A 10,622-nucleotide genomic window follows, 5' to 3' on the forward strand; every position below is an offset into this window, starting at 1 on the left:
AGGCATCGTGGGTCCCAAGCCAATCCAATCTAGCAGGTCATCGTCCATTAAATTAAAATTTTTTTAAATTAAAGTGTAGTTAGCATGTAATATTATATTTGTTTCAGGTGTGAGACATTTATATATCTTATGGAGTGATCATGGTAAGTCCCGTAACCCTCTAGATTTCTCTTAAAGGTGTTGTTTGTGTATTTTTGGAGGGAGGGGAAGGGAGGGGGGAGGAGAGGGAAAGAAACGTCGATGGACTGGATATACCGCAGTTGCCTCTCACACGCCCCCAGCTGGGGCCTGACCTGGCCTGCAACCCAGGCGTGTGCTCTGACTGGGAATCGAACCGACCACCTTTCAGTTTGCAGGCCGCACTCAATCCACCGAGCCACACCAGCTGGGGCTCCCTCTAGATTTTAAGGATCGGGAATTCGCCTTTTTGTCCCGCTGCTCTGACCTTCTGGCCCACTGGGGTGGTGGCCCGCATCCCATCTGCCCTGAGGGGCAGCCCCCACCATTTGTGGTCTCTTGAATCATTTACATTCTTCCTTCCATGGGTCATCCTGGACAGTCTTGAATTTCAGGGCTCTGGGAATTTCAGGCTCCTCCTATCCGGTGCAGGGGACACTCTTCATTCACCTTTAGCCCAGAGGCATGGATGTGAGTAATCGCTCACCACAGTGTCTGACAGCAACACCGGCTCTCAGCTGCGTGCAAGGTCTCTCCTCTCTCCTTTGTCCAGCTGAGTCATTGTTTACACACGTCCCTGTGCAGGCTGGGACTTTGTGCTAACTCAGCAACGCGGCAGCACCAACACGACCATCCCCACTCCTGTCCTCGCCTCCCTGGTCAATCCCAGCTGGCAAGTCGGCAGGTGTGGCAAGTTCACCCGGACACTGTGTACAGCGGACACCCCCACGCCAGAATCACAGGAGACAGAATCTGAATGGCCTGCAAAGTCAGGTGACCACTCCAGGTCTAATCAACCCCCTCCAAATGTCTGCAGGTCACACCAGTCCTTGGAAAAGAGACCCCCTGATAAGAGTATATGAAGAGCCCTGGCTGGCGTAGCTCAGTGGATTGAGCACCGGCCTGAGAAGGAAAGAATTTCTGGTTCGATCCCCAGTCAGGGCAAATGGGTTGCAGGCCGGGTCTCCAGGGAGCTCACGAGAGAGGCAACCACACATTGATGTTTCTCTCCCTCCCCTTCCTCTCTGTCTAAAAATAAATGAATAATACAATCTTTAAAACAATCACGTGAATTCTCTGGGGGGATGAGCAGTTAAAGTTGACAAGTTCAAACACTCCCTGGTCCCGACTGTTAGTGCCCTACTCTGAGCACAAGAATGCCCTGTGCGTACTCCGCTGCCTTCTGAAGGAGGGCCGTTTTCATTGGCCCTTTCGAGTAAGTGATCCCTTCTTCCCATCTAAAAGCCAATTGGGCGGGAGAAAGTAACTGGATATCTTGTTTTTCCTTCATGACCAGGAAGGGGCTATTCTTGAGGACTAAGTTAACTTCTTCTGGTTCTAATGTCTTGCCCAGGCATCGGCAGATGTTCTGTAGAGTGCTTCTTGTGTCCTGGAAGAAGAAAATGCCAAAGAGAGGGTAGGGAAGGGAAAGGGCGAAGGAAAGGAGACGGGAAGGAGAAATGGCAGGAGGAGGAGCAGAAGGAGGGAGAGGAGGAGAGGGAGAGCACAGAAGTGTGGAGTTGGACGTGACCAGGAGGGAGAAAGGGAAGAAGGGAAACAGAAAGAGAACAACTATGGAAAAGGCCGAGTCCACATGAATTTCCCAGTGTAACTGAATTCGGGACACCTTGCCAGTAAAATATAGGGCGGCGTAGGTTTTCTTACGAGACTTTTAGAACGTCGTCTGGACAAGTACGAGGTGGGTTAAGCGAGGGGAGGTTTAGGGAGGACTTGACAAAGACGTAAAGGGTTGATTTCAAATGCTGAATGTCCCATCAAGGAACATGGTTCGTCATAAGGAACATTTGAATACCAATGGAGGTTTATGAGATCTTTTTTAAAAGTATATTTTATTGATAATGTCATTAAAGTTGTCCTGACTTGTCCTCCTTGCCTCCCTCTACCCAGTGCCTCCCACTCCCTCAGGCAATCCCCCCACCATTGTTCACGTCCCTGGGTCGTGCATCGAAGTTCTTTGGCTTCTCCATTTCCTACTGCACTTGACACTGCACTGGCTCTTCTGTAACTGCCTATCTGTTCTTAATCTCCTCACCTCTTCCCCCATTCTGCCCCTTCCCCCTCGCAGCTGGCAACCTTCCAGTAACTAACTTCTTTTCTCTTGCTGCTTTTAAGAGTTCCTCTTTCTCTTTAACCTTTGGTTTTGTAACTATGATGTGTCTTGGAGTGGGCCTCTTTGCATCCATCATAATTGGCACTCTCTGTGCTTCCTGGACTTGTATGTCTATTCCCTTCACCAACTTAGGGAAGCTTTCTTTCACTGTTTTTTTCAGAGAGATTTCTAATTTCTTGCCCTTTCTCTTCCTTTTCTGGCACTCCTATGAGGCAAATGTTGGACCTCTTAAAGGTGTCCCAGGGGCTGCTTACACTGTCCTCATTTTTTTTTTTTTTTTGGATTCTTTTTTTCTTCTTGTTGTTCTGATTGGTTGATTTTTTTTCTTCCTTATGTTCCAATCATTGATTTGATACTTGGCTTCATCCACTCTACTGTTGTTTCCCTGTAAATGGTCCTTTAGTTCAATTAGTGTATCCTTGGGTTCTGACTAGGTCTTTTTTATGCTGCTGGGGTCCTCACTGAGTTCCTGGAGAATCTTTATAAACAGCGTTTCAAACTCTGCATCTGATAGATTGCTTATCTCCGTTGCCCTTAGCTCTTTTCCTGGAGGTTTGCATCTTGGGGGCAAGAGGTGGGTCAACCATGGGGGTGGGGCAGAATCCAGGAGTGCGCACAAATACCTTAGGTGTGTCTGCATACATGCGTTTTTGCTTTTCTTTTTGTTTTTCCATGTGCTAATTAAATGTGTCCCTTCTCAGAAATGAGACATTACTCGCTGGCAACAACTCATCATTAGTCGTCACCTGGAGCTTTTCTCATTCTAAACAACGGAGTTAGGGAGCAAAAGTCTCCCAAGGACCCAGAACCCGCTGGAAACAGGAAGTCAGACCTCCTCCACCAGGCGCACAGCCCAAACAGCACGCGGAAAATCTTCAGTTGTTGCTAAAAGTCCCTCCTCTCACGCCTTTTAACCCTTCATTAGTCTGGCGTTGCCAAGCATGATTTAATTTTTCTCTTGCTCCCGGACATGAATTAATTCAATGAACGCAGTTCACTGATATGTCGAAAAATGTATATTTGTGCCTGTTCCCAGTGGACAGGAATTCTCCCAGAGCAATTTTTTCTTTTGACGATAAATCTGTTGGGGCAAAGATACTATCCAGGGCTGATCCCTCAACCCACCTTACCGACGCAGGCTCCCACATCCCTGAAGAAATTCCCCCACCAGCCTACACTCCATGGATGGGAAGCGAAGGCCACTCCCTCCTCCCGCACCCCGCCGGGTCTGCACGCAACCCATTGCTCTCGCCCCGATCAGCCCAGTGGACAGGAAAAGGAGCGTGACGTCCGCTTTTCCTCGGTATTGCTACATGCCCCTGCCGCAAAAGCCACCCGTTTAAAGCACGCAATTCAGAGTTTTTCAGTTCACCCGCAGAGTCTCCCATCCACCACCACCAGCAAGGATAAGACGTTTCAGTCACCCCAGGTAGAAACCCAAACCAACCACATGTCACCAGTTACTCTCCACTTCCCCTCCCCCCAGCCTCCGGCAACCATTTCCACCCCCGCCTCTAGGGAGTTGTCCCGGGATTTTGTGCGAACAGAGCCGGACACTATACGCCCTTTTGTGATCTGTTGGAAGGCTCGCCCGCCTTGCGGAATCGGTCAGCATTTCGTTCCTTTTCATGGCTGACTAATATTCCGTTGCACGAATACACGAGGCTTGGTTTCTCCCTTCCCCAGTTGATAGTGGTTTGGGTTTGTTTTTGCTTTTCTGGCGATTGTGAACTGTCAACTTGTCCATCCACCCACACCTTTCCTGGCCCATTACAGGGCTGCACTCCCGAATCCCCGAGGGCTTTCCCGCCCCTCCCCCCGCCCAGCCTGGTTACAGGGTCATAGGCGTGTCAACCTGTTTGACGAGCACTGGCCATGGCTTGCGGCATTTGCCAGCATAGAGCGTGAGGTAGCAGGCCAAAACTATGAGCTAAATCGCAATGAACATGTCTGTATGGTTTATTCAGTTTGAATTTGATCTCCCGGGAGATCTGTAGCTCGCCGACGGCGAGCCTTGTGAGCCAGGCTTAGCCTGACAAAGGACCCCTAGGCCCCACCAGGGTCCTGCCACAAGATGAGGTCGCCTAGGGGTCTGGCCAGAACAGATTCATCTCCGCTGTCTTCCTGATAGTCGTTGGCGGAGGGACGCAGACAGATACCACCGAGTCCCTCGCAGAAACAACCCACCCTCCAAATATGACAGAGGGAGGTTTACTGGCGCCTCCCCACCCCCTCAGCCGCCAAGCCCAGGGTGGACCCCTCTCCTCATCTTTGCCCATCGAATCAGCACGACGTTACACTTAATCTCCTTTCGACAGCAGCGAGAGGGGGCCTCTCGTCACACGTTGCAGACCACGGAAATTGCTTGGTTTTCCCGCGTTGCCATCAGGGCCCGCCTCGGGTCTGGCGACCAGCGCGCTCCCGAGAAGCGGGAGAACCGTGGGAGGACTTAGGAAAGCCGCCCTGAGCCGGGAAGCCGCGGTTGGGCGCGGGAGGTGACCCCAGCCACCAGATCGCTCCGCCGCGTCTCTCTCTGTACTTGAGCCCTAGTGAGCCGCCACTCGCACCGAGGATAGTAAAAGTCCCCAGGGGGTGAGCGCTGTGAGTTGAACTGTCTCCTGACCCGAGTCCCCAGCAGACCCTGGACAGGCGAGGAGCCCGGCCTGACGTTTCCACGCGGGTCTGCACCGCTCGCAGGGGCTGGAAGCGGTGAACAGAGACACACAGACCAGACCCGGTTCATTCGTTCACGGCCGACATCGGCTCACTGTCCACCTGGCCCCCTCGCACTGCCACCGGGGAGGAAAACCAGCCCCTACGAATTCACGCCACGGTCAGGGCCAGTGTGTCTGAACCCGGGCCTGGGGACCACCGGACACCAGCGTGGAGAAATGCCCGTGGGCTCTGGGCACCTGGGAGGAGGCTGCTGGGTGGTGGGGCAGGTGGGACGCCCAGGACTGGCCAGGGAGAGGGTGAGCCCGCGGCCCTGGCTGGACCCCGGGGGGGACGTTTCCAGCAATGCCTACCCCCCACCAGGGAATGGTTAGGTCCCCGCCACTCCTCACCCCACCTGACCCCACCCTACCTTACTCCACCCGGTTCCGGAGCTACAGCCCCAGGCTATCTGGCCTCTCAGGTTCCAGTCCCCAAGATAGGCCCCACACACAGTAGGTCCTCAATAAAAGGATTAGTCCAGGAATGCGTCTCCTGAGGGGGCGTGGCCAAGGGTGAAGGTGGTTTCCGAGGACCCTGAGGTCCCACTCGGGGGTATTTAAAGCCCAGACCTGGAAGACAGAGCATCAAACACGGCAGACTCAGCAGCATCCAGGATGCAAAAACCCAGGTCTTGGGAGGGTGAGTCTGGGTCCACCGAGGCAGGAAGGGAGAAGAGGCGGAGGGCCGAGGCTGTGCCAGCCAGCTCTTGGATGTGCAGAAGAGGACCCCTTGTCTGGGAGGGCCTAGTGAGTTTGGGGCTGGAAGGATATTTGGGAGCAGCGTGATGAGAATAGGGCCTGGATCCTGCGGCCTCCTGCACGTGCGGGAGGCTCCCTGCAGCGAGTGGAGGGTGGTGAAGCGATTGAGGCAGGAACCCCCTGGCGCCAGGCTGCGTGAGCCTGGGTCCCCGCATGCTTGTGCGGGCTGCGAGCGCTGTTCTTGCTCCCATTTTGAAGATGTGGAGACTGAGGTGTAGATGGGTGAGGGCCGGGTCAGGAAGGTGGAGGGTCTGGGCGGCTGGTCTGGATGCCAGGCTGCACCACAGTGCGGCCCCGACCTTGGCCTCGGCCCCCACTCGCATCCTCACCTGCAGTTGAGGGCTGGCCCAGGTGGGGTGGCCTGGGGACTGTCTGTGAGGCTCCTTTGACCCCGTTTTCCGCTTCTTCCAGGCTTCTCGCTGCCCCTAAAGCCCCCAAAGCGGCGGCGACAGCAGCGCTCGGTGTACAGCGTGGTACAGCGGGATGAGCTGGAGAGGTTCTTCCAGAACAACCATTACCCGTCCTACGAAGAGCGCGAGACCCTGGCGGCCAGGCTGAACCTCCAGGAACAGCAAGTGCAGGTACCTCCCGACCCAATCCCAGAGCTTGGAGACCACAGGCCGCCTGCCCTCCCTCTGGGCCGCAGGTGGGGCGGACGAGGGGCCAGAGAGCCCAGTGCTGCCCGGGGTCACCCCGATAGCAAGGGATCACCCGTGTGGACCCAGGGCCCAGCCCCGAGCCCACCTCACCCTGTGTGGTGCAAACCGGCCAATGCAATTATCCCAAAGCGATGCCCCGGAGTCTCCCCATGCCTGGGCCTCAGGGCCTCTCTGAACCCGGGGTGCTCTGGGGCAGACCGCGTCCTGGCCCCTGGGTGTCCCCGCCTGTGGCCACTGAAACCCAGAGCCAAATGCTGGGTCTGGGGTTGGAGGGAGACGTGTGAGGCCACATGGCCCTCCTCACCTGGGCCGCCTCACCCCTGGGCACAAGTGGGTCCTCCAAGGTCCTGTCCTCTTACACCTGCTCCTGTCCCCTCTCACCCCAGGTGTGGTTCAAGAACCGCCGGGCCAAACAGACTAGGCTGCAGGGAGGAACCAGAACCAGGCAGCCAGGCTCGAAAGCCCCCACCTCGTCCCAGGGCCCAGGAGTCCCCGGGCCAGCACCTGCAGCTGTGGGTCCTGGGTTCCCAGAGGAACCGGCACTGCCCTCAGGTCCTGGGTTCACTGAGGACTTGGAGTCCCTTTGGGACCTTTTGTTTCCCGAGGATCCCGAGTCCTCCGGGGGCTCTATGCTTCCTGGGGGCTCAGGTTTCCACAACACCTTGGGAGGTGTCGCAGCAGCAGAGACCAGTGCCTCTAGCCCCCTGCAGACCTGGGGGGCTCCTGCCCAGGACGCCCAGATTCCGGTCCCCGCCGCATCCACTCCAGCTGCATCTCCAGCTCCAGTTCCAGCTCCAGCCGAGGTCCCAGTCAGTGCTGAGGACTCAAACGACGGGGATCTCTGGCAAGACCTTGATCTCATGAATCTGCTTTCCCTGTAAACCAATTGAAGGGACCCTCTTCCTCGCCTCCTCCGTCCGGGAACCGAGGAATGGACTCTGTGGAAGGGAAGGACTCCTACCCCAGGATGTCCCTGGATCTAACGGGGCATCTGTCCCAGCGAAGTCCTCCAGACCCCGTGGGACCAGAAGTGACCAGGGTGTCTGTTCCAGCACCGTGGGCCCAGGCGGGTGCGGGAAGCAGGGCTGGCGGGGCTTGGTGGTGGGTTACTCTGGTGCAGCGTGAATCCACTTCTATTTCTCTAACTTTGGGAGTTAGAGGTCCGCTGCTGAGATTTACAGTCTAAGTATCACACTCAGCTCTTGCTGGTGTGGCTCAGCGGATTGAGAGCCTTCCTGCCAACTGATGGGTGGCCCGTTCGATTCAGTGTCAGGGCCCATGCCTGGGTCGAGAGCCACGTGGGGACGTACAGGAGGCAGCCCACCCGTGTTTCTCTTGTACAAGGATGTATCCCTCTGGCTCCTTCTCCCTCCCTCACCCTGTGTGTAAAACCAAGTAAATGAAATAATTTAAAAAAATTAAAATCCAATCTAAGTCTATCGTTTCTTTCTTCATTAGAATTTTACAAAGGTTCCCTACAAAGTGTTTTGATTTTAATCGTCATGGGCTTAGGCACAGATTTATGTGGGTTCAGTTCTAGCGCTGGATTATTGCCTGACTTTTTGGAAGGTATTTTCAAATACGCCCTATTTATAGGACTCAGTTGACCGACTTTGTTATCAGTTGATACTATTATTTTGAGGCAGGGACCTGACTCCAATTGTTCAAGTGCTAATGGCTTACCTGGACATTGCGGGGGGATTTATGATTTGAAAATTAATAAAGTGCATGGTTACCTTGTAAACACTGTTTCCTGCAGGGACTGCGAGTTTGCCTCCTCCTCGGGTACCCCCAGTCCAGCAGGGGGGGAGCGCCCCTGACCCCTTCTCTCTGCTCCTTTGCCTCACCTCCCGCTTCCTCTGCCGCCTCCTTGTGGCCGTGCTGGCCCCTGCGTCTCCCCCAGCCGGTTCCCTGACCCGGTCCTGGTCCCACACAGCAAACGCTCCAACCCTCTCAGGCCAGGCCAGCCTCTTCGGAGCACAGAGACAATTAGATCAGATTTTGGCGGCCGGTCTCGGGCGCACTGCGGGCGGGGAGTGCTGGGGGTGCGGGAGGGACAGGCGGACTGGCGGGATGCAATGAAAGCCCCTCCCGCTTCCCGGAGAGACCCAGGTAGGGTTGCGCGCGAGCGCGCGAACGGACGCACGCGCAAGGACGCACCCGCACACCCCCACACCACTGGAACCAAAACTCCATTTAGACCCTAACATCTTAGGAACTGCAGGAAGAAATCCAAGAATTTCCCACCTATCCCTGCAGAGGGAGCTCAGGTGGGGGAGACCTTGGGGAAGTTCTTGAGGGCAGGAGGTAGGAGATGAGTTTCGGATTCGCACCCTAGGCAGAGGCGGGGGTGGGGGTGGGGGTGGGGGTGGGGGTGGGGGGAGGGAGGGCAGAGCCCACGTCGCGCTGCAGATACGCAAGGACCTGGCGTGAATGGAAACCGGATTCATTTTCTAAAGAATGGAGACAGAGTTTGCACAAGTCCGGACTGACCGAGTAGAAAGTGAGTGGATTAAGTGACACAGGGTACGTCCCTTGCTCATCTTCTCAGTTCCTTTCCACCTCCTTCCCCAACCCTCCTCCCCACCACACACCCTTTTTCTGCACGCGGGATAATACCAACTCCTAGGAAGCTCCACCCTAGGTCTCCTCACAAGCCCAGGCTGTGCCCCGACCATCCCCAATAGCAATGCCTGGGCTTCTCCCTCAGTTCAGGTCTTAAGTTCCCCATAGCTGTGTCTTCCAGGGTAGTGCCAGAGCAAGAATTTCTCTTTGCCTAGCTGTAGCAAAATTAATTAATTAATTTTAAAAAATTGCGCCCTCAGTCACATGGCTATGGGCTCCCCGTTGAACTTGCTGGCGCCTACCGGGGACCCTGCGCACCACACAGGTCCGTCTCTGATGGTACCCACGGCAGTCCTTGCAGACCTATTGGTGGTCTCCATGGCATCCGTGGTAAAGATGTGAATCTGTGCGTTTTGCTGTGGAGAAAGTGAAGCTTTTAGACTCAGGGCGTATAGGAAGAGAGTTCATTGTACCTTGAACGCACGGGTGAAGTTCAAGCTTAAGGCCGTTCTGGGTGAGTGGGGTGGAGAGGGCAGTGGTGCGGGCAGAAGGGTCCTTGCCTGGTCAGACGATCAGAGAGGGGAGGAGGAAGCCAAAGGGAAATCCGGAGAGCCCAGGAATGAGGGGGCAGAAGGGGCCAGAAGGGTCTCTGAATTCAGCAGGTCCGAGTCAGCAGAAATAGCTAGGGAACAGCGTGGTATGGACTGGGACCCGGAGATAGGGGGTGTCCCACTCTCCAGGTGGAATGAATCTGGACCAGACTGTAAGAAGGCAGCCAGATCCGAGGGACTGCAGGGCCAGGCAGGCAGATGATCAGCTTCTAGCTTGTGTTTCTCGGATGCAAAGATGGCAACTGGAGAAAATTGAAGAGGCAAGCCGATTTCCAGCAGTGACAAGTGGAGTCTTTGAGTGGCGCCGAGGATAGAGAGCTATTTGAAGTAGACAGAATCACTGTTTGAAATCCAGGGGTGCTGGCTCTCATCCTGGCGAGGGGGAAGGTGGGCATTGGACACCTCACCTGGAATCTGCTCTCTGTTGCCCCTTCCACGCAGACGTATTACCTGGCACCTCCAACTCCAGTCTGCCAGGCCCTTCCCTAGAGGACGCGCACCCCACAGGGGGACCTTCACGTTTAGCCATTTGCTTCATCTCAGATGCCGTGGGCCTCAACTTTGTCTCCTGCCGTTTTAACATTTTTATGCAGCAGGGTCTCTGGGAGTGAGAATGAAGGGATTCATTCCTACATGCAAACCTCAGTCACTGCTCTGCTGAGGAGCAGATGGACTCAGTAGACACAGAGCTGTCAGCATGAAGACCACACCAAGAGTGGAGTTTGTGAATAGAAAATTCAAAATTGCTGTATCTGGTTATCCTTGTGCAGAATTCACACACACACACACACACACACACACACACACACCCCACAAAAAAATTTAAAAAAAGGGAGAGAGAGGCACACACACAAATTAAATGCCAAAAAAGAAAGATTTTAAAAAATGGGTCCCAGCTGGTGTGGCTCAGTGGGTTGACTCCCGGCCTGCAAACCAAAGTGTTGCTCCTTCGATTCCTAATCAGGGCACATGCCTGGGTTGTGGGCCTGGTCCCCAGTAGGGGATT

At 54.9% G+C, this 10,622-nt stretch overlaps 1 protein-coding gene across 1 annotated transcript; it reads left to right on the forward strand.

Moving 5' to 3' along the window:
- Window positions 1-5,807: 5,807 nt before the first annotated feature.
- LOC139440657 (tetrapeptide repeat homeobox protein 2-like) lies at window positions 5,808-7,321 on the forward strand. Its single transcript, XM_071220514.1, has 3 exons — window positions 5,808-5,916; window positions 6,193-6,362; window positions 6,827-7,321. Exons 1-3 carry the CDS (start codon window positions 5,808-5,810, stop codon window positions 7,319-7,321), a joined length of 774 nt encoding a protein of 257 aa, XP_071076615.1.
- Window positions 7,322-10,622: the final 3,301 nt, after the last annotated feature.

Source organism: Desmodus rotundus, unplaced genomic scaffold, assembly GCF_022682495.2.
Source record: "Desmodus rotundus isolate HL8 unplaced genomic scaffold, HLdesRot8A.1 manual_scaffold_91, whole genome shotgun sequence".
In the NCBI taxonomy this organism is placed as follows: domain Eukaryota; kingdom Metazoa; phylum Chordata; class Mammalia; order Chiroptera; family Phyllostomidae; genus Desmodus; species Desmodus rotundus.

Coding starts and splice junctions, on each gene's coding strand:
- LOC139440657 (XM_071220514.1), top strand. CDS start 5,808: ATGAGAATAGGGCCTGGATCCTGCGGCCTCCTGCACGTGCGGGAGGCT. Junction 5,917..6,192: donor ACCCCCTGGCGCCAGGCTGC/GTGAGCCTGGGT, acceptor CGCTTCTTCCAG/GCTTCTCGCTGCCCCTAAAG. Junction 6,363..6,826: donor TCCAGGAACAGCAAGTGCAG/GTACCTCCCGAC, acceptor CTCTCACCCCAG/GTGTGGTTCAAGAACCGCCG.